Source organism: Scyliorhinus torazame, chromosome 6 (assembly GCF_047496885.1).
Source record: "Scyliorhinus torazame isolate Kashiwa2021f chromosome 6, sScyTor2.1, whole genome shotgun sequence".
NCBI classification, from domain to species: Eukaryota; Metazoa; Chordata; class Chondrichthyes; order Carcharhiniformes; family Scyliorhinidae; genus Scyliorhinus; species Scyliorhinus torazame.
In genome coordinates, this window is record NC_092712.1 from 20331216 (window position 1) to 20358653 (window position 27438).

A 27438-nucleotide genomic window follows, 5' to 3' on the forward strand; every position below is an offset into this window, starting at 1 on the left:
TTTACAGGAGCAGCCCTTTGGATTTCGGCGGCAGCGGTGCGCAGGGGCCTTCTGGGAGGTGAGTAGTGTATTTAAAAAGCCTTACCTGGTCCCGTGTCTGTTCTTCTTTTCTGTTTTATTTGTTTTTATATAAGGCGGGAACCGGAAGTTCGACCTCTGGCAAGTCCCCCCCCCCCCCCCAACCAATAAATTCTGGTGGAGAGGAAACCCGAGACACTACACGTGTAGTGTCTCCCACCCGCCCTCCTCCTCTAACCTAATAATAAGACCCATTGGTGTAAGGTAAGTGCCATATTATATTATTATATTATTAGCATTGTGCAGGTCAAGGATCGGAGGTGGAGGAGCAGTCTCTGTCAGCGAGAGAACCTGAGAACATCTCAGACACTCAGAAGGTAAGAAGGTAAGTCAGTGATTTTTACTTTTATACCTTTTTTCAAATTGTGTGTGTCGGGGGGAAACTGAAGTGACATCACAGAAAAGCTGTGACCTGAGTGGCTGGTTGGGATTCTAACTTAAATTTAAAAAAAAAAAAAATTTGAGTATTTGGGAACTAATTAAAAATAATAACTTAATTATAATTTAGAGGATATCTAAGCCAGAGATCGGAGAATATTATAGTTAGCTATCGCATTTCTATTAGAAATCTAGTGCTAGGAAACAGATAGTTGACAGTAACTTTGCAATTTAAAAAAAAAGTATTTAAAAAAAAAGACAAATTTTAATTAATTGACGCAATGTCAGTTAGAGGGGTGCTGTGCTCTGACTGTGAGATGTGGCAGGTCCGGGAGGCTTCCAGCGTCCCGGATGGCTTCATCTGCAGAAAGTGCACCCAACTGCAGCTCCTCACAGACCGCATGGTTCGGTTGGAGCAGCAATTGGATGCACTTAGGAGCATGCAGGTGGCGGAAAGCGTCATAGATCGCAGTTATGTAAATGTGGTCACACCCAAGGTGCAGGCAGAGAAATGGGTGACCACCAGAAAGGGCAGGCAGTCAGTGCAGGAATCCCCTGTGGTTGTCCCCCTCTCGAACAGATATACCCCTTTGGATACTGTCGGGGGGGATAGCCTATCAGGGGAAAACAGCAGCAGCCAGAGCAGTGGCACCACGGCTGGCTCTGATGTTCAGAAGGGAGGGTCAAAGCGCAGAAGAGTAATAGTAATAGGGGACTCTATAGTCAGGGGCACAGATAGGCGCTTCTATGGACGTGAAAGAGACTCCAGGATGGTATGTTGCCTCCCTGGTGCCAGGGTCCAGGATGTCTCCGAACGGGTAGAGGGAATCCTGAAGGGGGAGGGCAAACAGGCAGAGGTCGTTGTACATATTGGTACTAACGACATAGGCAGGAAGGGGCATGAGGTCCTGCAGCAGGAGTTCAGGGAGCTAGGCAGAAAGTTAAAAGACAGGACCTCGAGGGTTGTAATCTCGGGATTACTCCCTGTGCCACGTGCCAGTGAGGCTAGAAATAGGAAGATAGAGCAGACAAACACGTGGCTAAACAGCTGGTGTAGGAGGGAGGGTTTCCGTTATCTGGACCACTGGGAGCTCTTCCGGGGCAGGTGTGACCTGTATAAGATGGACGGGTTGCATCTAAACCGGAGAGGCATAAATATCCTGGCCGCGAGGTTTGCTAGTGTCACACGGGAGGGTTTAAACTAGTATGGCAGGGGGGTGGGCACGGGAGCAATAGGTCAGAAGGTGAGAGCATTGAGGGAGAACTAGGGAATAGGGACAGTGTGGCTCTGAGGCAGAGCAGACGGGGAGAAGTTGCTGAACACAGCGGGTCTGGTGGCCTGAAGTGCATATGTTTTAATGCAAGGAGCATTACGGGTAAGGCAGATGAACTTAGAGCTTGGATTAATACTTGGAACTATGATGTTGTTGCCATTACAGAGACCTGGTTGAGGGAAGGGCAGGATTGGCAGCTAAACGTTCCAGGATTTAGATGTTTCAGGCGGGATAGAGGGGGATGTAAAAGGGGAGGCGGAGTTGCGCTACTTGTTCGGGAGAATATCACAGCTATACTGCGAGAGGACACCTCCGAGGGCAGTGAGGCTATATGGGTAGAAATCAGGAATAAGAAGGGTGCAGTCACAATGTTGGGGGTATACTACAGGCCTCCCAACAGCCAGCGGGAGATGGAGGAGCAGATAGGTAGACAGATTTTGGAAAAGAGTAAAAACAACAGGGTTGTGGTGATGGGAGACTTCAACTTCCCCAATATTGACTGGGACTCACTTAGTGCCAGGGGCTTAGACGGGGCGGAGTTTGTAAGGAGCATCCAGGAGGGCTTCTTAAAACAATATGTAAACAGTCCAACTAGGGAAGGGGCGGTACTGGACCTGGTATTGGGGAATGAGCCCGGCCAGGTGGTAGATGTTTCAGTAGGGGAGCATTTCGGTAACAGTGACCACAATTCAGTAAGTTTTAAAGTACTGGTGGACAAGGATAAGAGTGGTCCGAGGATGAATGTGCTAAATTGGGGGAAGGCTAATTATAACAATATTAGGCAGGAACTGAAGAACATAGATTGGGGGCGGATGTTTGAGGGCAAATCAACATCTGACATGTGGGAGGCTTTCAAGTGTCAGTTGAAAGGAATACAGGACAGGCATGTTCCTGTGAGGAAGAAAGATAAATACGGCAATTTTCGGGAACCTTGGATGACGAGTGATATTGTAGGCCTCGTCAAAAAGAAAAAGGAGGCATTTGTCAGGGCTAAAAGGCTGGGAACAGACGAAGCCTGTGTGGCATATAAGGAAAGTAGGAAGGAACTTAAGCAAGGAGTCAGGAGGGCTAGAAGGGGTCATGAAAAGTCATTGGCAAATAGGGTTAAGGAAAATCCCAAGGCTTTTTACACGTACATAAAAAGCAAGAGGGTAGCCAGGGAAAGGGTTGGCCCACTGAAGGATAGGCAAGGGAATCTATGTGTGGAGCCAGAGGAAATGGGCGAGGTACTAAATGAATACTTTGCATCAGTATTCACCAAAGAGAAGGAATTGGTAGATGTTGAGTCTGGAGAAGGGGGTGTAGATAGCCTGGGTCACATTGTGATCCAAAAAGACGAGGTGTTGGGTGTCTTAAAAAATATTAAGGTAGATAAGTCCCCAGGGCCGGATGGGATCTACCCCAGAATACTGAAGGAGGCTGGAGAGGAAATTGCTGAGGCCTTGACAGAAATCTTTGGATCCTCGCTGTCTTCAGGGGATGTCCCGGAGGACTGGAGAATAGCCAATGTTGTTCCTCTGTTTAAGAAGGGTAGCAAGGATAATCCAGGGAACTACAGGCCGGTGAGCCTTACTTCAGTGGTAGGGAAATTACTGGAGAGAATTCTTCGAGACAGGATCTACTCCCATTTGGAAGCAAATGGACGTATTAGTGAGAGGCAGCACGGTTTTGTGAAGGGAAGGTCGTGTCTCACTAACTTGATAGAGTTTTTCGAGGAGGTCACTAAGATGATTGATGCAGGTAGGGCAGTAGATGTTGTCTATATGGACTTCAGTAAGGCCTTTGACAAGGTCCCTCATGGTAGACTAGTACAAAAGGTGAAGTCACACGGGCTCAGGGGTGAACTGGCAAGGTGGATACAGAACTGGCTAGGCCATAGAAGGCAGAGGGTAGCAATGGAGGGATGCTTTTCTCATTGGAGGGCTGTGACCAGTGGTGTTCCACAGGGATCAGTGCTGGGACCTTTGCTCTTTGTAGTATATATAAATGATTGGGAGGAAAATGTAACTGGTCTGATTAGTAAGTTTGCAGACGACACAAAGGTTGGTGGAATTGCGGATAGCGATGAGGACTGTCTGAGGATACAGCAGGATTTAGATTGTCTGGAGACTTGGGCGGAGAGATGGCAGATGGAGTTTAATCCGGACAAATGTGAGGTAATGCATTTTGGAAGGGCTAATGCAGGTAGGGAATATACAGTGAATGGTAGAACCCTCAAGAGTATTGAAAGTCAAAGAGATCTAGGAGTACAGGTCCACAGGTCATTGAAAGGGGCAACACAGGTGGAGAAGGTAGTCAAGAAGGCATACGGCATGCTTGCCTTCATTGGCCGGGGCATTGAGTATAAGAATTGGCAAGTCATGTTGCAGCTGTATAGAACCTTAGTTAGGCCACACTTGGAGTATAGTGTTCAATTCTGGTCGCCACACTACCAGAAGGATGTGGAGGCTTTAGAGAGGGTGCAGAAGAGATTTACCAGAATGTTGCCTGGTATGGAGGGCATAAGCTATGAGGAGCGATTGAATAAACTCGGTTTGTTCTCACTGGAACGAAGGAGGTTGAGGGGCGACCTGATAGAGGTATACAAAATTATGAGGGGCATAGACAGAGTGGATAGTCAGAGGCTTTTCCCCAGGGTAGAGGGGTCAATTACTAGGGGGCATAGGTTTAAGGTGAGAGGGGCAAAGTTTAGAGTAGATGTACGAGGCAAGTTTTTTACGCAGAGGGTAGTGGGTGCCTGGAACTCACTACCGGAGGAGGTAGTGGAAGCAGGGACGATAGGGACATTTAAGGGGCATCTTGACAAATATATGAATAGGATGGGAATAGAAGGATACGGACCCAGGAAGTGTAGAAGATTGTAGTTTAGTCGGGCAGTATGGTCGGCACGGGCTTGGAGGGCCGAAGGGCCTGTTCCTGTGCTGTACATTTCTTTGTTCTTTGTTCTCTTTGTAAATGGGCTTTAGAGTGGCTTCACAGGTCGGCGCAACATCGAGGGCCGAAGGGCCTGTACTGCGCTGTAATGTTCTCTTCTGTTCTATTCTGTTCTAAGTGAAGTGGTCACTATGCTGTGACGATGCCTCCTCCACCCCTTTCATCCTCTCTCCTTGCACCCGCACCTCCATCAATGTCGTCAATACCACCTTTATCAGGGCAAGCGTCTTCCTTCACCCACTCTTTGTACAAGGTCATCTGCCAATGTACCTTCTCCAAATGTCGGCAAACAGCCTTTCAAAATCCTCCGATACCAGCTTGGTCAGAATTTCAACTGTAATGGGAGAGGGCCCACCCGACGAGCCAGCACCCACCATCCTGTTGGACTCACGGCAGCACTCACCGGCGGGCTTTCACGCGCCCTCTTTCTTCCATAAGACCATAAGACATAGTAGCGGAAGTAAGGCCATTCAGCCCATCGAGTCCACTCCGCCATTCAATCATGGCTGATTTCAACTCCATTTACCCGCTCTCTCTCCATAGCCCTTAATTCCTCGAGAAATCAAGAATTTATCAACTTCTGTCTTAAAGACACTCAACGTCCTGGCCTCCACCGCCCTCTGTGGCAATGAATTCCACAGACCCACCACTCTCTGGCTGAAGAAATTTCTCCTCATCTCTGTTCTAAAGTGACTCCCTTTTATTCTAAGGCTGTGCCCCCGGGTCCTAGTCTCCCCTGCTAATGGAAACAACTTCCCTACGTCCACCCTATCTAAGCCATTCATTATCTTGTAAGTTTCTATTAGATCTCCTCCCAACCTCCTAAACTCCAATGAATATAATCCCAGGATCCTCAGACGTTCATCGTATTTTAGGCCTACCATTCCTGGGATCATCCGTGTGAATCTCCGCTGGACCCGCTCCAGTGCCAGTATGTCCTTCCTGAGTTGTGGGGCCCAAAATTGCTCACAGTATTCTAAATGGGGCCTAACTAATGCTTTATAAAGCTTCAGAAGTACATCCCTGCTTTTATATTCCAAGCCTCTTGAGATAAATGACAACATTGCATTTGCTTTCTTAATTACAGACTCAACCTGCAAGTTTCCCTTTAGAGAATCCTGGACTAGGACTCCCACGTCCCTTTGCACTTCAGCATTATGAATTTTGTCACTGTTTAGAAAATAGCCCATGCCTCTTTTCTTTTTTCCAAAGTGCAAGACCTCGCACTTGCCCACGTTGAATTTCATCAGCCATTTCTTGGACCACTCTCCTAAACTGTCTAAATCTTCCTGCAGCCTCCCCACCTTCTCCATACTACCTGCCCCTCCGCCTATCTTTGTATCATCGGCAAACTTAGCCAGAATGCCCCCAGTCCCGTCATCTAGATCGTTAATATATAAAGAGAACAGCTGTGGCCCCAACACTGAACCCTGCGGGACACCACTCGTCACCGGTTGCCATTCCGAAAAAGAACCTTTTATCCCAACTCTCTGCCTTCTGCCTGACAGCCAATCGTCAATCCATGTTAGTACCTTGCCTCGAATACCATGGGCCCTTATTTTACTCAGCAGTCTCCCTTGAGGCACCTTATCAAAGGCCTTTTGGAAGTCAAGATAGATAACATCCATTGGCTCTCCTTGGTCTAACCTATTTGTTATCTCTTCAAAGAACTCTAACAGGTTTGTCAGGCATAGAATCATAGAATCTATATACTGCAGATAGAAGCCATTTGGCCCATCGATCACCGATCCTCTGAAAGAGCACCCTACCCAGGCCCACGTCCCACACTATCCCCGTAACTCCATCCAGAGCCAATTTATCAAGGCCACTCCACCTAACCTGAACATCTCTTGGACTGAGGGAGGAAACCGGAACACCCGGAGGAAAGCCACACAGACACGGGGAGGAAGTGCAAACGCCACACAGCCAGTGACCCATGACAGGCATTGAACCCAGGTCCCTGAGGCTGTGAGGCAGCAATGCTAACCACTGTGCCACCATGCCACCCAATGGGGCAGCAATCTGATTTACCAGAACGTCGCCTGGTATGGAGGGAAGATCTTATGAGGAAAGACTGAGGGACTTGAGGCTGTTTTCGTTAGAGAGAAGAAGGTTAAGAGGTGACTTAATTGAGGCATACAAGATGATCAGAGGATTGGATAGGGTGGACAGTGACAGCCTTTTTCCTCGGATGGTGATGTCTAGCACGAGGGGACATAGCTTTAAATTGAGGGGAGATAGATATAGGACAGATGTCAGAGGTAGTTCTTTACTCAGAGAGTAGTAAGGGCGTGGAATGCCCTGCCTGCAACAGTAGTGGACTCGCCAACACTGCGGGCATTCAAATGGTCATTGGGTAGACATATGGATGATAAGGGAATAGTGTAGATGAGCTTTAGAGTGGTTTCACAGGTCGGCGCAACATCGAGGGCCGAAGGGTCTGTACTGCGCTGTAATGTTCTATGTTCTATGATCCTGTCTGTTTCCCGCTCGACAGATCTCAAGAACTAAAGGGTACCGATTCAAAGTAATTAACAAAAGGAGTGAAAGTCTAGATCTAAGGAATAAAAAGGGTGCAGTCACATTACGCGATATAGACTGCCAACTAGTGATAATGATATAGCAGAATAAATCTACAGGGAAATTACAGAGAGATGTGAAATCATAGAGCAGCTATAATTGGGTACTTTAGTTACCCAAATACAGACTGGGACAGTGGGATAGCAAAAGGCAGAGGGAGGCTATAGTTCCTCGATTGTGTCCAAGTGTTATGGGCCAGGGTTTAGAGAACTCCAAAGTGTATCATGGAGTTCACCTCACCCACACTTTTTAATAGATTGTGGTATGGGGAGCACATGGCCCATTCTACAGGTGTGGTACAGCAGAAATGGAAAAGTATTTTTTAAAGCAAAACAATGCTCATTCTATGAACTCAAGTTAACCTTTTTAAAGTATACAGTGAACATCTCAGCACCCATCAATTCAAATACAGTCCCCAAAGAATACAACACTAAGTAATCCTTACTTTCCTTTTAACATCCATAAGACTTTAAAAAAAACTTTTAACAGAAGCACATCAGGTTTAAATTCACTACTGAGAACAGTTATACCTCTAAACTCACCAAATGATCAAGAGATAGTCTTTACATGGCAGAGAGAACAACATTGCACATCCTGTCGCTGACTGCAGCTCCAACACTGAAACAAAACCAAAAAAAAAACACAGACACACCCAAGCTTTTCTCAAAGTGAAACTAAAAGCTGACAGACAGCCCAGCCCCACCCACACTCTGACATCACTGCAGTAATAAACACCCATTTTGTAAATGTACACCCACAGTTATTCTATAAAAAACACCCATTTCTTAAAGGTACTCTCAAATGACACCAAGAAAATTTTCTGCAGCAGTGTGTGTCCAATCCAAGTTGGACCTGGTTTTTGGAAGTGAAGTAGATCAAAAGTGTCAGTGCTAGGGAAGCATTTAGGAGACAGTGATCATTGTATTATAACATTTGATATGGTGATAGAAAATAAGAATAGACAATCCAGAGTAAAAACAATTAACTGCAGGTCAGCCGACTTCAATGGGGCAAGAATGGAGTTGGGCCATTTAGACTGGAACAAAAGGTTGATGGGAAAACTAGCTGAACAAGGGCTACCTTCAAAACAGAAATGGTCCATATACAGGCAAGGTATATTCCCTTAAAAGGAAAATGTAGGTCAAACAAATCTAGAGCTCCCTGGATGAAAAAGGAGATAGAAATTAAGATAAGGAAGAATGAGTATGTGTATGACAGGTGCCAGGTTGAAAGTACAGTTGGGCAACACAGTAGCACGATGGTTAGCTCTGTTCCTTCACAGTGCCAGGGACCCGGGTTGATTCACTGCTTGGGTTGCTGTCTATGCGGAGTCTTCACGTTCTCCCCGTGTCTGAATGGGTTTCCTCCCACAAGGGTGGGAAAAGAAGGAGCAGGGCCAATAAGGGATCTAAGAGTGTGTTTACACATGGAGGCAGGGGGCATGGCTGAGGTATTAACTGAATATTTTGCATCCATCTTTGCCAAGGAGGTAAATGCCATCCAGGACATGGTGACAGACGAGGAAAGTCTATCCCTAGAAAGGTTCAAAATTGACAAGGAGACAGTGTTGAATAGACTGTTGGACTGAAAGTACCAGATAAGATGCGTCCAACAGTATTGAAGGAAGTGAGAAATTGCAGTTGTGCTGCTGGACATAATCTTCCAGTCTTCTCCAGACTCAGGGGAGGTGCCAGAGGACTGGAGAATTGCAAATGCTACACCCTTGTTTAAAAATGTAGTTGGGATAGCCCCAGCTACAGACCAGTCAGTTTAACATCAGTGGTGGGCAAGCTCCTCGAAACAATTATTCAGGACGGAGTTAGTCAATGCATGGAAAAATGTGGGTTGATTAGGAAGAGCTAGTGTGGATTCCTAAAGGGGAAATCATGTTTGACTCACTTGCTGAAGTTTTTTCAGGTGGTAACAGAAAGGGTCAATGAAGGTAATACTGTTGATGTGGTGTACATGGACTTTTCGATGGCATTCAGTACAGTGCCACGTAACAGATTAGTGAGTAAAGTAAGAGCTCATGGAATAAAAGCTACAGCAGCCACAACATTGACTGAATAATAAGGAGCAGGGAGTAATGGTTAATGGATATTTTCCGGGCTGAAGGAGGGTTTACAGAGGTTAATATTGGGATTTTCCTTTTCCTGATATATGTTAATGATCTAGATGTTGGTGTACAGGGAACAATTTCAAAGTTTACAGATGACACAAAACTTGTAAGTATTGTGAACTGAAGTGGACAATATAGAACATGAAAAGGACAAGTTGGTGGAGAGGGCAGATAGGTGGCAGATGTAGTTCAATGTGGAGAAGTGTGAGGTGATGCATTTTAGAAAGAAGAACATAGGAGAGGCAATATAAAATAAGGGGTAAAATTCTAAAAGTGTGCAGGAGCAGTGGGACCTGGGTGTAAACGTGAATACATCATCAATGGTGGCAGGACAGGTGGAGAGAACAGTTAATAAAGCAGATAGTATTCTGGGCTTTATTAATTGAGGCATAGAGCACAAGAGCAAGCAGGTTCTGCTGAACTTATACAAGACACTAGTTAGACCTCATTTGGAATATTGTGTACAGTTCTGGGCGGCACGCTATAGGAAGGATGTGAATGTATTTGAAAGAGTGCAGAAAATCCCAGAATGTGAAACTTCAATTATGAGGATAGATTGGAGAGTTTGGGACATGTTCTCCTTGGAGACAAAAAGGTTAAGAGGGGATTTGATAGAGATGTTCAAGAGCATGATTGGGCTTGACAGAGTAGATAGGGAGAAACTGTTCCCTCCCGTAAAGTGATCAAGAACAGGAGAGCACAGAATTAAAGTGATTTGCAAATGCTATGTGAGAAAAAACTTTATCACACAGCGAGTGGTTCAGGTCTGGAAAACACTGCCTGCAAATATGATGGAGGCAGGTTCAATTGAGTCATGAAAAGGGCATTAGAGGATGACTTGAATATAAACAATGTGCAGGGGTATGGGGAAAAGACGGAGGGACAGCACATAGCCACGCTGCTTGTTTGGAGAGTCGGTGCTGATACAGTGTGTCAAATGGCCTACTTTTGTGCCATAACAATTCTGCGATGCGAGGAAAAATCTTTTCACCCAGACGTGATTGGAGTCTGGAACAGAACTCCTGAGAGGGTGGTGAACGCAGGTTTGGTCAAGGTATTCAAAGGGAATTGGATTGCTATCTGAAAAGAGAGAATGTGCCAGATTACAAGGATAAGAGAACCAGTGCCGAAGCAATGGGCTGAATGGCCTCCTTCTGCATGTAACGTTTCTGAGATTCTTCTGTGAATCTGACTCCATGTTCTTTATTTCTTTTATCCATGTCATCTGTCAGAATCATTTGTTCTGTACCACTATCTGAACTTTCACTGACGGTTTGCCAATCAAAATTGGCGTAAATAGATTTTTTGATGTACTACCTTTAAGCTAAATGCATCTGCTCTAATTCTATTAACAGGATACCCTCGAAAGCCAACTAGACGGATGCCGCTGAGGCCAGTGAGGAGTAAGTTTCAAAACTGCAGAATTCCTTTAATGGGGGGATACTGGGGCATCCTTCCCAAAATGTAACCATTCGAGGGCGAGTGAGTAACGAACTGATCTGCGTATGCCAGACACCAAGGAAAGAATGAGATACTGCTCCCCCATACTGTGCCTATCCACACCAATTTGGGTGGGGGTGTGGTAGTTGGGGGGGAGCGGGACGCGGGGGATGGTGGTTGCAGTGTTCATGTTCAAAATGAACAAAGATCAGCAGCACAGAGGAAATGCACTGAATGCTGATGATCAAGATCATTTTATCAATTGTCGCCATTCGGCTATGACCTGACCTGATACTGCCGCCAGAGCTGTGAAGATCATTGAGAGGCCAAACTGAATATGTATGGTCAGAAATGCAGGATTCAGGTTTCATTTTTGTTTTTAACTGACTTGACAACCTGACCAACCAAAGAGAAACCACCACAATTGGATCCACAGCATGTTTCAAAATGTGGTTGGAATTTGATTGTGTCAATTTCCCACTTGGCAGATTAGGGTAATTGACAGGTTGTGAATTTCCTTTACGTTGTTCATAGGCCAGGATCATTACTGCATCTGTGCTTTCAATGCAGATTCGCCAGTCGAGAATTATCAGAGTAGATTATTGTTGATGCTCTGGGTTTGAACTAAGTGTATCCATTATTTTTTAATTAACAGCACCAGTACGATCACCAGGACCATTGTCATTGCCAAATCCGGCAGAACTTACATGCCCATTAACACCCCACCGTAAGTCCTGAAACTGCAGACATTCTTTAATTGTCTAGAAGTTGGAACACGCTTTTCAAATGATAAGGATTAGATAGTTGGTCTGGTAAATAAAATCGATGAATGCCTGAACAAATATGTTGTTTGCACACAGCAGCTTTAGAATTCCAGTGTACTCTGCTTCCAGCAGATTGCCGGAATGAGAAATCAACACACTGCAAGGTGATTCTCAGTTAATATGCCTGTCCGTTGCATTTTGCCACCATTCTTGGCAGCAGAATAGATTTGATAGTCATTTGGAAAAATGTTGGTTGATTAGGAAGAGCCAGCATGGATTTCTGGTGGGAAAATCGTGGATGGTGATCCCGGCAGAGAGATGGAGAATTTGCTAGGTCCCATACCTCTGAAATCAGAGTGCCCTTTTCAAAGGATGTTCCGATCTCAAATAGCTGCTGCAGCCTCCCACCCCAGATCGCTGGCAGGGCATGCCTCCCCTCACCATAGTCACTGGTAAGGGTCCTTCCCTCAGAACCCCACTTTAGCGCCCCGCTGAAAGGGTCGAATGGCCTCCTTCTATTTTTTATGTGCATAATTCTCCGGAAATATTTCTCAGTTCATGGGCTGGATTCTCCACACCCCGACGTTGAAATCGCGCTCGGCACGGGCTGGAGAATCCAGTTTCACGCATGAAATTGGGGCCAGCGCCGGTTCCGCGATTCTCCGCCTCCCGAAAAGTGGCGTATCTACCACCTGAGGCCATTGCCTGAGGCCTGCTCCACTATTCTCCATCCCCGACCGGCTGAAGAAGTCCCGACGGAGTATTTCTAAAGGGTCTTGCCATTCGGGAAACTTGCGAGGAGGCTGCGGACTTAGTCCGTGGCCGCCTTGTCGGGGAGGGCCGATCAGAGGGCGGGGGGGGGGGGGTCTGATTCGGGACTGGGCTTTTTTTGTGTGGGCGGTCCGAGTCGAGGGTGCTATTTCCTTGCTCCAGGTCCACAGTCTGGGTCCGCCATGGAGCCCGGCGTGGCCGCTGGAGGCCGTCGTCGTGCGCATGCGTGGCCTCTGACCCGGAAGTGCGGGGGGCCGTATCGGCAGCTGGAGCTGCGAGCTCCATGACAGCTGCCTGGTAGCCCCCTGCAAGGCTCTGAATCTGTGGCCTTTTGATGCCAGTTTTCCTGCCATAAAAGACCACAGTTTTCACGATGACGTGGGGACATAGTCCCGAAAACGGAGAATCCAGCCCTAGTTGTGGTGGGTTTTTCAGTGAATTTCCCGCTCGCTCTGCCGGCAAGTTCCCGGCCGCTATTCAATGACTTTTACTAATTTTTTTGGGCCAGGTGGAGTTTCTCCCTGATTTATCCCACACTAAGGGTGAGGTCACCCACAAAAAGGGAACAATGTCCCCGAGCTAGTGCATTTAATCACATGATTCCCGGAACTTGCAGTGCCGAGAAGCACAGGGCTATTCAGCGTGACTCGTGTTCAATAAGGGATCTGAGCAAGGAACGCCGAGGCCGCACATAGCCCCATTTTTTATGATGGGGAGCTCCGCTCGCTAGTGTAGCGAGAGATCGGGACGCCATTCGAAAATGGCATCCCGATCTCTGAGGCCCCCAAAAGAATCCCCGACCTTCCTCCCAACCCGAACGCAATATGGGACCGTCCCCCTGGTCTCCGCCTGTAACCTCCAACACCCAAGCCAGGCAGCCCCGGCCTGAATGCCTGTATGTGATAAATGCCAGTTTGGCACCTTGGCAGTGCCAACCTGGCACCTTGGAAATGCCCCTGACAGCTTGCAATGTCACCTGGGCACCTTGGCAGTGCTAGGCTGGCACCCAAGTGGCACTGCCAAGATGCCAGGCTGGCAACGCCAGGGTACCTGGGGCACCCCCCAACCAAAAGGGCATGGAGCTGTGGGCCTCCGATCCCCTGGATGCAGTCCACCTTGAAAGGTGTGGCTAATGACATAGTTGATGCAATGGTTTTAATTCTCCAAAATTCCAACGGGAGGGCCCATCAATTGTGGAAAGGGCAGCACGGCGAAGATTCCATTAGATGGGAAAATAGCAAATGTAACTCTTTCATTCAAAAAGGGTGGGAGACAGAAAGCGGGAAGCTATAGGCCAGTTTACATCAGTCAAAGGAAAATGTTAGAAACCATTATTAAAGATGTTATCCATGTTGTGGAGATGCCGGCGTTGGACTGGGGTGAGCACAGTAAGAAGTCTTACAACACCAGGTTAAAGTCCAACAGGTTTGTTTCAAACACTAGCTTTCGGAGCACTGCTCCTTCCTCAGGTAAATGAGGAACTCTTCATTTGGAAAAATTCACGCAATCGGACAGAATCAACATGGTTTGTGAAAGGGCAATCATAGGGGTCATTTTCCCCCCACCCCATTTTTTCAGTGGCAGGAAGGCCAAAGGGGGCAGATAATCCACCGGGAGTCCCCATTTATGCTGGTAAGATTTTCCATTGAGATGGTTGTCACACCTGGGCAGCATGGTAGCGTAGTGGATAGCACAATTGCTTCACAGCTCCAGGGTCCCAGGTTCGATTCCGGCTTGGGTCACTGTCTGTGCGGAGTCTGCACGTTCTCCCCGTGTGTGCGTGGATTTCCTCCGGGTGCTCCGGTTTCCTCCCACAGTCCAAAGATGTGCAGGTTAGGTGGATTGGCCATGATAAATTGCCCTTAGTGTTGGGTGGGGTTACTGGGTTATGGGGATAGGGTGGAGGTGTTGACCTTGGGTAGGGTGCTCTTTCCAAGAGCCGGTGCAGACTCGATGGGCCGAATGGCCTCTTTCTGCACTGTAAATTCTATGATCTATGACCTCCCTAATGATATAATACCGTTCCTGCAATGAAAGGTCAATAACCCCATCACCATACTTTGGATGTCATTAGCAGGCCTCCCTGTAGCACTATGCCCCCATTATCTGTGTACCACTTCACCTAGCTCCCATTCTTAAAAAGCAGATGTTAAACTCCATGCGGAGGGAATTCCTACTGTGGGGGGGACGGTATGGTGGGGAAGCTTACTAATGGGATTAGTTTGAGGTTTGCGACCCTCCTGGGTAGGAACCTCATTTTGTCTCTTGTCGCTGGCAACAGTGGGAGAGGGGATTGTAAAACAAGACGGCGCCTTCAAGATTCTCATATTTTTCAGCTCTGGTGGGACTTTGAACCTTGTCACTGTTTGTGCTCACGGCAAATAAAAGCGCAAAGTTTATAAATTTATGATAATAAAGCTGGCAGCAGCATTGAGGTTCGCACTCCATGATAGTCGGAGGGTGCAAATGGGTCATTTGAACAAATTTGCAGCCTATTAATGGGCTGAATGCCAGATTCTCCATGCCTCTGTGATGCTTCGGCCCTCCAGGCCGGAATTCACACCGCCGTGGATTGGTGAAAATACTTACTAGCGTGGCCCTGACGCGGTGGACCTCATGGTGGGCCAAGGGGGCAGGTGCCCCCCTATTTAAGGTGGGTGCTCCAAAGTCCATTGGAGAGCCCCTCGTCCCCACAACGGGAATCCAGCCCCCCTAACAAAGAACTTACCATATCAGAGAACCCTGCCATATCAGAGATCCCCATCAGAGACGCCCCACAATGTTTATAAACATCCAGCTATGATTGCCAGCTCCTGGTCACATCAAAAGCAGTGAAGTCCTTTCTGCTGAAAAAAACTGGAAGTGAATGCACTTAACTCCTAGATGTTTCTAAACATTGGTTTAGGTTCACAGCAGGCTACTTGAGATGCATTCAAGCATGAAGGGAAGTGAAAATAAACAATCTAGACATTTGGCTGTCTGGAAGCTATTTCCCTGTCAATTGCAGCCTCCTAAAAGCTATTTATCTTTGAAAGAGATTATAAGTCTTGCAGATCAAGAATCCGAGCAGGTTTAAAGCCTTGTGATGCATTTTGACTTTTTAATAGCTGCTGTTTTCTAGACCTTTGTTTGAGGCAGCAGGTGTAAGGGGCAGGTGAGTGAAAATGCAGAGATTTTTCAATGTTTCTGCCTGTACTGCTGTTTAGTTTCAGGCAGGGCTGACTGATGGGATGGGGGAAGGTGGAGGGGCAGTCCCTGAAATGGGGCTCTCTGTTATGGGAAGTCTCTGAAATGGGGGCACGTGTTTGACGTTATGGGGTCTCACATATATGGGGATTATCTGTAATGGGGGGTTTCTGATATGGGAGGATTCTCTGTTTTGCGGTCTCTGATATGAGTAGAGTCTGATATGGAGGGCCTCTATTATGGGGGTTCTCTGATGTGGGAGAGTTGTCTGTTTTCGGGTCTCTGATATAGGGGTCTCTGATATGGGAGTGCTTTGAAATGGGGTTTCCTGGTATGGGGTCTCTCTGTTATGCGTCTCTCTGATATGGGGTCTCTGATATGGGGGTTGTCTGTTAGGGGGGATTTCTGATGGAGGTCCTCTGATATGGAGAGGCCTCTGATGGGGGGAGTTCTTATAAGGGGGTCCCTGCTATAGAGGGGTCCCTTCTATTGGGGGTGGTTTCTGATATGGGGATCGGGTCACCCTCATTTCATGTGCGTTGTGGAGGATTGTGACCCAGCAATACCCGTGAAGGGGGTGGGGGAGAGGATGTCCCTACTTGTCAACAGGGGGTGGGCTATGGGGCCTCTGCTCCCCCTCTTCAGACCCCCCCAAGCCCCCTTACAGCACTCCCTCCCTTTCAGGACCCCCAGCTGTTACCCCCCCAAAACCTCCCGAAGGACTCTACCTACCTGTCCTGCACACTCCCACCCTTAAAACCCCCTTTCCACCCTCCTTCCATGGGCATGGCCCCTCTCTGGCTCTTGCCCTTGGCAGTGTCTCCTTGGTACCCAGGCACCCTTGCACTGGCACCTTGGCACCAGGCAGTGCTCCAGAAAACTTGGCAGTGCCACCTGGGCATCTTGGCAGTGCCAGAGGTGACCATCCACATGCCTCCCATAGCTTGCGAGTTCCCCTGGGTGACGTTCGACCTGGTCCATGTTTGTGTGGCCCAGTACTGATCGGTGCCCGGCTGTAGCCTCGCTGGGGATGCCGGTGTATCCCAGGTAGGCCTTAAGTAGGTTTATGACCTACTTCTGCAAGCGTTGTTTGATACCGTCCCTTTTGGGCGGTGTTCCGAATCCGACACCTCGCAGGACTTTGGTGAACCTCGCGAGGCGCGGAGGCTGCTGGGAAGCCCCGGGAAGGTTCTCCCGGGATTCTCCAGCCGCATTGCCCTCTCACTCGGGCGCAACGCGGCCAGAGAATTGCGTCCCCTATCTCTACAATCTCTTTCAGTCCTATAATGCTCTAAGTTCTCTGCGCTTATTCAATTTTCATCTCTTTTCCATTTGCAATTTTTATTATTCCACCTTTTGGTAACTATCATTGAGTGTAAGAATACCATTGCTTATTCTCGCTCCCTTTCTCTCATTTTAAACATTGCTGCTTCAAATATTTGACCAAGTTTTTTGTTCACTTGTTCTCGTATTTCCTTTACACCGCTAAGTGTCAGGTTTTGTTTGATAATGCTCTTGTGAAATAACTTGGAATGTTTCTCTATGTTTAAAGGTGCTTTAGAAAGACAAGTTGTTCCTGTTCTTGTGCACCAAAGTTCAATACATACTGTACTCATGTTATTTTGTTTATTAACAGAGTTAATACCTCCCTTTGTTGTTCCTCCGGAATACCAACAGCGGCCATATTTGTCACGTAAGTTCTGAAAGTAAAAAAATGTTTAATTGAAAGATAATAAGAACATAAGAACTAGGAGCAGGAGTAGGCCATCTGGCCCTTCGAGCCTGCTCCACCATTCAGTGAGATCATGGCTGATCTTTTGTGGACTCAGCTCCACTTTCCCGCCCAAAAGAAGATTTAGGTTTCAGGATACAGTCAATGGATTCAGCCCTGTCACAATCACACCCTTACAATTACTCTTCACGATGGCTGTCACTGACTCCTCCATGGACGTAGGAACTTGTTGTCATGCCCGTTTCCCTTCAGTTAGTCCCTGCTATCTCTGGTTATACCTTACCTTCTGTGCAGAGAATGGCAAGCGTGGGTGAAATTGATTTTATTGATTGATTGATTGATTTTATTTATTGTCACATGTCCGAAGTACAGTGAAACATACTTTTCCGTGGCCGAGGGAACGTACACAGTACATACATAGTAGAAAAAAGAATAATCAACTGACTAATTGACTGCATTAGGTCATTAAATGTAATTGACAAATGGTACATCGACATACAGTGATTGATTACAGTGCAGAACAAGGGACCAAGCAAAGCAAATACATGAGCAAGAGCAGCATAGGGCATCGTGAATAGTGTTCTTACAGGGAACAGATCAGTCCGAGGGGGAGTCGTTGAGGAGTCTTGTAGCTGTGGGGAAGAAGCTGTCCCTATGTCTGGATGTGCGGGTCTTCAGACTTCTGTACCTGCTGCCTGATGGAAGGGTCTGGAAGAAGGCAATGCCTGGGTGGGAGGGGTCTCTCACAATGCTGTCTGCCTTTCTAAGGCAGCGGGAGGTGTATACAGAGTCAATGTGCGGGTGGCAAGTTTGTGTGATGCATTGGGCTGAGTTCACCACACTCTGCAGTTTCTTGCGGTCTTGGACCGAGCAGTTGCCATAGCAGGCTGTGATGCAGCCGGATATTATACTCTCTATCGCTCACCTGTAGAAGTTTGTGAGAGTCGATACAGACATGCCAAATTTCTTTAGCTTCCGTAGGAAGTAGAGACGTTATTGAGCTTTCTTGAATGTTGCATCAACGTGAGTGGACAAGGACAGACTGGTGGTGATGGTGACCCTCAGGAACTTAAAGCTATTGACCATCTCCACTTCGGATCCATTGGTGCAGACGGGAGTGTGTGTCGTGCTACACTTCCTGAAGTCGATGATCAGTTCTTTGGGTTTTCCGACATTTAGAGAGAGGTTGTTTTCAGTACACCATGCAACCAAGTGATCTATCTCCCAATTATGTTTGGGTAATATTGGTGTCAATATTGAATAGTTGCAGTGTGTGCAATCTGAGAGATGTGGGCATGAGGCGTGTGACTGTGCTGAGTGTGTGAGGGGGAGGTGAAGCATTTGAATGTTATATGATGATTGTCAGTGGGTGAATGATGGGGGTGTTCTGATTTGAGCAATCTCTATGGCCAGTGAACATAGAACATAGAACATACAGTGCAGAAGGAGGCCATTCGGCCCATCGAGTCTGTACCGACCCATTTAAAGCCCTCACTTCCACCCTATCCCAGTAACCCAGTAAACCCTCCTAACCTTTTTGCAGTTGAAGATGTATTCACTCACCTTGACTGCATTAGGTCATTAAATGTCTTGTGACACTTCTCCCAGGGCCTCAGGGATAGAATCTTGGATTGGCTTACACAGCTCTCGGCTCCCAGTCTATTTTTGTCATTTCCTTCCTACTGAGTTTACAGGACAACTCTCCTCCTATCTTACTCCAAGACCTTGATCATGGTGTCCAAAAATATGGATGTACTCTACCTCCCTGAATCTGCCATTTTGCAATTTGTTCCCAGATCAAAATGAACTGCAGAAGACATCCCGGCATCTGCATCAGCCACACTGCGCACCTCCCCTTTTAAGAGATGCAGGATAGCTTAAGTAGTGGAAGTTAGTTTTAAGTTGAGTGCGTTACTAATGATGTTGGGCCTGCTGCTGATACTTGCAGCCACTTAACAGAATGACTAACGCTGGCTGTTTACAGAAATCATTGTAATGAGCAGGCAGGACAAAATTTGCCCGCTGCCTGAAGAGGTGCAAGTTAATCACGCCTTGTGATTCTGCGACTGTTTAAGGGGCTGCCCAATCTAACTCTACAATGCCCCCCCCACCCCCAGCAGCAGCGCCCCCCCCCCCCCCCCCCCCCCCCCCCCCGGCACCCTCTACCCCTCCCGCCACTCCCCAACCTATTCGGAAACATTTTATGGAGTCATGTAACCTCTTCAGTAAGAATGTCAATATGCAGAGGCGGCACGGTGGCGCAGTGGTTAGCACTGCTGCCTCAAGGCGCTGAGGACCCGGGTTCGATACCGGACCGGGGTCACTGTTCATGTGAAGTTTGCACATTCTCCCCGTGTCTGTGTGAGCTTCACCCCCACAACCCAAAGATGCTGAGGGCAGTTGAATTGGCCACACTAAATTGTCCCTTAATTTGGAAAAAAGAGAATTGGGTGCTCTAAATTTTTAAAAAAGGAATGTCAATTTGCCTGAGAAACTATTGTTCCATAAATCTTAAATGAGGAAAGTTAGGGAAGGTTGCAGGGAACTAAAGAGAAAATTATTGTAGTTTGTGCTTGACTGATATTTTGTTTTCTATTTGCAGAAGAAGAAAGGGATCGGTATAATGAAAGAATAGGTAAGGTCCAGAACAATGGATAGTTGGAAAATAATGAAGGTATTGTTTAACAGAAAGCAGTGAGACAAGCCAATGGAGAGTTTTTCTTTTATTGGAAAAAGGTTAAACTCTGTTATTCCATACATCTTACTTCTGACGTCTTCCTTTTCCCTCAGCCAAGGATTCCCTTCAGCATGGTTGATTGAGTCTGCACTGTGTCTGATCCATTTCATACGCTTCTGCTCTCACCCCTTCACCTCTCCCCCAGAACCATGTCCGGGTTCCACTTTCACTCACCTTCCACCCACCAGACTTCACATTCAACGGATCATCCTCTGTCACTTCTTCCACCTCCAGCTTGATGCCAACACCGAACCCATCTTCCCCTACCCACCTACTTTAGCCTTCCGTAGGAATGGTTCCAACCCTGACCCCACTCCTTCTTCGCCTCAACGTTCCCTTCATTACCTTCCCACGCAAGCACAGGTGATACAACACCTGGGGCGAGATTCTCCGACTCCCCGCCGGGTCGGAGAATCGCCGGGGGCTGGCGTGAATCCCGCCCCCGCTGGTTGCCAAATTCTCCGGCACCGGATATTCGGCGGGGGCGGGAATCACGCCGCGCCGGTTGGCGGGCCCCCCCCCGCGATTCTCCGGCCCGGATGGGCCGAAGTCCCGCTGCTAGAATGCCTGTCCTGCCGGCGTAGATTAAACCACCAACCTTACTGGTGGGACAAGGCGGCGTGGGCAGGCTCCGGGGTCCTGGGGGGGGGCGCGGGGCGATCTGGCCCCGGGGGGTGCCGCGGGCGGGCCTGTGCCGTGGCGGCACTCTTTTCCTTCCGCCTTCGCCACGGTCTCCACCATGGCGGAGGCGGAAGAGACTCCTTCCACAGCGCATGCGCGGGGATGCCGTGAGCGGTCGCTAACGCTCCCGCGCATGCGCCGCCCGGAGATGTCATTTCCGCGCCAGCTGGCGGGGCACCAAAGGCCTTTTCCGGCAGCTGGCGGGGCGGAAATTAGTCCGGCGCGGGCCTAGCCCCTTAAGGTTGGGGCTCGGCCCCCCAAGATGCGGAGGATTCCGCACCTTTGGGGCGGCGCGATGCCTGACTGATTTGCGCCGTTTTGGGCGCCGGTCGGCGGACATCGTGCCGATACCGGAGAATTTCGCCCCTGCTCTTTTATCTCCCCCCCTTCTCAGCATTTAAAGCCTCAAACCTTCCAGTTTAGTATATTGTGACTGGAATTCTCCAGTCATTGTGATTCTCTCTTCCTGCCAGCATTGCACCCACGCCCACGGGTTTCCCCAGCGGCGTGGGTGACTCCAATGGGAAATCCCATTGACAAGCGGCGTGAGTCGAGAATCCCGCCACCAGCAAATATTCACTAACATGATGTGGTCTGATCTATGCTGGGGAGACCAAACACAGACTGGGTGTCTTGCAGGGCACTTCCATTCTGTCCAAAAACAGGTTGACACTTCCCGGCCGTGGTTTGGAAGCCGCTGTTGGGGTTTGGCTGTGATGGACGGGTGGGGCGCAGGGGAGTGGTGGAGGTGGGAAAATCTTGACAAAGTCAAGTGGTTTGGCTGCTTGACTTTTTTCTTCCATTTTCCAAGGGCACTGCCATTTTGTTGTCGGCATACGGGGTCTGTGTCTGCAGCTCAACCCCTCATTGAACGATCACACAGAGTGAGCTTTAAAGGATCAGACACATTTCATTTAGCATATCCAAATATGCTAATGCTTTCAAGTGAAAGTGTTTCCCTCGCAGGTGGATCCATCGTTCTGAGTGTTGGGATTTGTCTATCAGTTACAGTATTCATAATGCACCTCCGTCCTGTGGTACCTTCTCCTCCATCTCAGCGTCCGATAGTATTCTCAGTGAGAATCCCGCCGTTCCCTCTGGCTGCACTGATTAGTTCTCCTGCCTGTGGTGTCCACATGACATCCAGTTTAGTTCAGTTGGCTCGACAGCTGATTCATGATGCAGAGCGAGACCAACAGCGTGGGTTCAATTCCCGTGTCGACTGAGGGTTTTCACGAAGCCCCCGCCTACTCAACCTCGCCCCTCGCCTGAGGCATGGTGACCCTCAGGTGAAATCACCACCAGTCAGCTCTCCCCCTCAAAGGGGAAAGCAGCCTCTGGTCATCTGGGACTTGTGGCAACTTTACTGTACAACGTTCTTGGAGGTGTTTTATTTATTAGCTGCCTCGGAGAGAATCGTGCAGGATGGCATATTGCTGACATGAGTGGGATCGGGACCCAAATATTGTCCTGATGGGAAAGGTTTTAAGTATAGAAAATTCCTAATAAACGGCTAGATGTTTACTAATGAGACAGGCCATTAACGTTGGGAGGTTTCCTTACACGACAGGCCCTCCCCGGTAGATAATGCCCTGTCAGGCTTAATTTTGGTTCCAATGATGGGGGGGAGGGGCAGGTACAGAATAGAGTCAGGTCGATCGACCCCAGAAGCAGATCAGAGAGAGCCATGAGTAGCCAGGTGCCGAGATGGGCCAGTTTGATTACATGTTAGCCTCTCTATAGCCCTCACCTCTCAGACCCTATTACCCCCCACTATGTGCGGCACGGTGGCAGTGCTGCCAGGAACCTGAGTTCGATTCCGGCCTCGGGTGACTGCATGTGTGGAGTTTGCACATTCTCCTCGTGTCTAATTGGGATTTCTCCGCGTGCTCCGGTTTCCTCCCACAGTCAAAAGATGTGCAGGTTAGGTGGATTGGCCGTGGTAAATTGATCCTTAGCGTCCAATCGTCATGGTTAGTGAACAAGCCCAAATTCAATCTTGTGGCTCACTGAGATGAAGCAGCGTCCAAAGGATTTAGATGGGGTTACGGGGGAGTGGGCCTTGGTAGGGTGCTCTTTCGGAGGGCCGGTGCACACTCAATGGGCCGAATGGCCTCCTTCTGCACCATAGGGATTCTCTGAATCTAGTATTCCATGTCACCTCCATGCCCCCCATGCAAATTCAATACCACCTCATGCACTGCACCCACACTCAATTTCACCTCATATGCTTCAAGCCAACTCATCCACCCGCAACCATCCACCAACACCCTCCCCCTCCCCGCATACACCCCCACCCCCATATCCTCTGTGCCAGTGATGGACAATCCAGGCTAGCGAGTGGGCGACATGAATGACCCTCCTTCATCTCAGTGGGACACAAGATTAAATTTGGGCTTGTTCACTAAATATGACGATTGGAAAAGATTAAGTGCATTTAGCATATGCTGAATATTTCATGACAAGTTATAGAAAATGGTTAATCATTCACATATTAATAGAGTTGTCATCAGCTAAAGTGGTCAAAATAAAATTAATATTTACACTTTGGACAAGAAGGCGTGCACGGCTCTCGCAGTCAATGCTGTGAGCAATCAGCACGCACCTCACTTCACTTGCTCGTGGGTTACATATAAATCATTTCAGTCATATCAGTAGGAAATAAAACTGTACAGATGGAAATCAGCAGCATGTGGCAGCCCTGCGCGTGGGCAATGGTCAACAAAATGTCTCATGAGCCACACTCAGAACCCAGATAGGCCGCATGTGGCCCCCACCCCCGGTCACAGATTGCACACCACTGCCCTGTGCCAACGAATAGCACTTTCATACCCATTTTGAAGCACATACCAACGGACTCTGTGGTAAACAATGGCACATTTGGGATAGAATCACAGAATTATAGAATCATAGAATTTACAGTGCAGAAGGAGGCCATTCAGCCCATCGAGTTTGCACCAGCCCTTGGAAAGAGCACCCTACTCAAGCCCCACACCTCCACCCTGTACCCTTTATCCCCGTAACCCCTATCCCTGTAACCCAACCTAACCTTTTTGGACACTAAGGGCAATTTTAGAATGGCCAATCCACCTAACCTGCAAATTTTGGACTGTGGGAGGAAACCTGAGCGTCTGGAGGAAACCCACGCAGATACGGGGAGAACGTGCAGACTCCGCACAGACAGAGACTGAAGCCAGGAATCGGACCTTGGACTCTGGAGATGTGAAGCAACTGTACTAACCACTGTGCTACTGTGCTGCCTGGATGATTTAAAATTATTCATTTGAACCCTTATCCTGCACCACAGGAAATTGGGGACATTACAAAAGTGGTCAGGATTCCTGGGATCAGGTCCCACCCCTCATTTTTAAATAGTTTCGGAATGAACTCTGTTGAAGTCCAGCCCCGAAGCTCAGATTGCCCATGACTTACATTTTTCTTGTTCTTTGTAATGTTCATCAACTTTAAATATCCAACATCGAATTACAGTCTCTTTTTAGCTCTTTACAAAGAAAAGTGGGACGGAATCCTACCAGCATTTGGCAAAGTGTCAGGCTCAGTCGGAAAACTGGCATGTAACTCTCCAGTTGCACAGACCAGTTTTCTCGCCAAAGTTTGAGCCTCTTGGATAGAAAGAAACGGGTGGGTGCGGTTTACACCATCACTCTGGCAGGGCGGGGGCCTCACAGAGCCAGCAATCGGCTCCAAAGAAATCGGAGCGCCATCTTTAATGGGCACTCTGATCAGTGCCTAACAGCCCCCAATGCCGACCACAGAGGTAGCAGAGGCTTGCCCACCCCCCTGACAATTCCCGATGGCATCCTGCTCCCTCCCTCTTCCTCTGACATCCAACACCGGCATTGAACACCACCGCCCCTCGCAACACTCACCCCCGTACCACACAGAAATGCCAACCCCTCACCATGGTCCTGCTCTGGCAGTGCCCACATGGCTGTGCCAACCTGTGCCGTGGGCAGTGGACCCCACCCTCGAATTTATACGTACCTCTGTGCCCCTAAAGGGATCCCCTTGACTGCCTAACATCTGACCAAAGCTGTTGAATATTTAGTGAGGCGGGATCATGTGGTGATGAGGGGGCTGCGAATAACATGGAAATTCATGCAAATGTATAATAATTAGGTTCACGTCCTTTGTGGGTATGAATCTCGTGACGCCAGTGGCGAGGATTGGGAATCGTGATGACTCCGGCCTGGGTCTGCTTCAACCAAACACGTTACGGCATTCCTGGGATGTCACCGTTGACTTTGTTTTCAAAATCAACTTGTTCCCAGACTCTTGGAAGCTCCTCTCCCGTCTGCCGCGACTAGGGGCTTTTCACAGTAACTTCATTGACGCCTACTTGTGACAATAAGTGATTATTATATTATTATATCTTCCGCAGGTTTCATACAATCACTACAGTTCATAAGGAGGCCATTCGGCCCATCGAGTCTGCACCTCTCAGAAATAGCACCCCACCCAGGCCCCCAACCTATTCCCATAACCCCACGTAACCTTTTGGACACCAAGGGGCAATTTATCATGGGCAATCCACCTAACCTGCACATCTTTGGATTGTGGGAGCAAACCGGAGCACCCGGAGGAAACCCATGGGATACGGGGAGAAAGTGTAAATTCCACACAGTCACCCAGGCCGGAATCAAACCCGGGTCCCTGGCGTTGTGAGGCAGCAGTGCTAACCACTGTGCTACCATGCCTCTCCACTCCTCCTAACGGTGGGTGCTGTAGGCCACGCTCCCCGGGCTGTATTTACCGTCTCCCCAATTCGCAAGTATGTCCTACAGATCTGCCTCTCTGCTCCTTCTGAAGATGAGTAGAATGTTGAACAGAAAGTTTCATATTGCCACTGGGACTATCAGAATAGGCAATACATAAATTCTTTTGATAGACAATTTTATTAAAACATTTTGGCACAATAAATAACAACAACCTAAAACAGTGTGCAAAAAACAACAATCATTATAGTGCAAGAAAACCAGCACCCCTCCTACAAGGACCAGCCTAACTCCCCCCCTCATCTACGTTACCCTAACCACCCCCCACCCCCCTGCTGACGATTAATTTTCCGTGAAGAAGTCAATAAACGGTTGCCACCTCCGGGCGAACCCTGACAGTGACCCTCTCAAAGCAAACGTAATTTTCTCCAGACCGAGAAAGCTCGCCATATCTGAGTCCCTCCATGCCAGCAGAATTTGTCACCGGGCTACCAGGGAAGCAAAGGCCAAAGCGTCAGCCTCTCTCTCCCCCTGGACTCCCGGGTCCTCCGAAACCACAACAATTGCCACTTCTGGACTCATCACCACCCTTGTTTTCAGTACCCGGGACATAACACCTACGAACCCCTGCCAGTAACCCCCCTGAGTTTTGGACGTGCCCAAAACATGGGGACATGGTTCGCCGGCCCTCTAGAACATCTGGCGCACCTGTCCTCCAATTCGAAAAATTTACTCATCCGGGCCACTGTCATGTGGGCCCGGTGGATGACTTTGAATTGCATCAGGCTGAGCCTGGCACATGTTGCGGTCGGGTGTACCCTACTCAACGCCTCTCCTCGTAAGCACTCTTCCATCTCACCCCCGAGCTCCTCTTCCCACTTAAGCTTCAGCTCCTCTGTCTGTAACTCCTCTGCTCCCATAAGTTCTTTATATATATCCGATACCCTCTCCTCCCCCACCCATCCACTGGACACTACCCTGTCCTGGATCCCCCTGAGTGGCAGGCGTGGGAAGGACGGAATCTGTCTGCGTAGAAAGTCCCGCACCTGCAAGTACCTGAACTCATTCCCTCTCGCCAGCCTGAATTTCTCCTCTAATGCCCTCATGCGCGGGAAGCTCCCTTCCAAGAACAAATCCCCCATCCTCTCAATCCCCGCCCTCCGCCATGCTCGGAACCCACCATCCATATTCCCCGGGAGGAACCGGTGATTGTCGCGAATTGGGGACCAAACCGATGCTCTCACTCCCCCCACGTGCTTTCTCCATTGGCCCCAGATCCGCAAAGTCGCCACCACTATGGGGCTGGTGGAGTACCGTGCCGGCGGGAGCGGCAGGGGCGCCGTAACCAGGGCTGCCAAACTTGCCCCTGCACGAAGCGGCCTCCATCCGCACCCAAACCGACCCCGCACCCACCATCCACTTCCTTATCATAGCTATGTTGGCCGCCCAGTAGTAATTACTAAGGTTTGGCAGCGCCAGCCCCCCTTCCCCTCAGTTCCTCTCGAGCATCACCCTCTTCACCCGCGGGGACTTTCCCGCTCACACAATTCCCATAATCATTTTATTGACCTTCTTGAAAAAAGACCGCGGAATGAAAATGGGGAGACACTGGAAGCCGAACAGGAATCTTGGGAGGATTGTCATTTTAACCGTCTGCACTCTCCCTGCTAGTGTCAGTGGGAGCACATCCCACCTCCGGAACTCAGCCCTCATTTGCTCCACCAACCGAGATAAGTTCAACTTGTGCAGACGGCCCCAGTCATCTGTATCCCTAAGTATCTAAAGCTGTCCCCTACTAGCCTGAACGGCAGCCCCCTCAACCTACCCTCCTGGCCCTTTGCCTGGACTACCAACAACTCACTCTGCCATGTTCAGTTTGTAAGCTCCAGGGCAATTGCCAGCGGCTCTTTTGCTAATGCAAACAGCAGTGGGGAGAGGGGACACCCCTGCCTTGTCCCACGGTACAGTCTGAAATAGTCAGAAGTCATCCTGTTCGTCTTCACACACACCTCCGGAGCCTGGTACAAC

General features: G+C 48.7%; 1 protein-coding gene across 3 annotated transcripts in view; it reads left to right on the forward strand.

The window, feature by feature from the left end:
* The window catches only part of LOC140424704 (uncharacterized), a 337233-nt gene that overhangs the window by 211292 nt on the left and 98503 nt on the right, over positions 1-27438 (forward strand). For all 3 annotated transcript variants that reach the window (XM_072508002.1, XM_072508001.1, XM_072508000.1), the window contains 4 exons: positions 10719-10766; positions 11459-11530; positions 17161-17217; positions 19859-19891. In XM_072508002.1, the coding sequence (XP_072364103.1) occupies positions 10719-10766; positions 11459-11530; positions 17161-17217; positions 19859-19891 (210 nt within the window). The remainder of the gene's footprint in view (positions 1-10718; positions 10767-11458; positions 11531-17160; positions 17218-19858; positions 19892-27438) is intronic.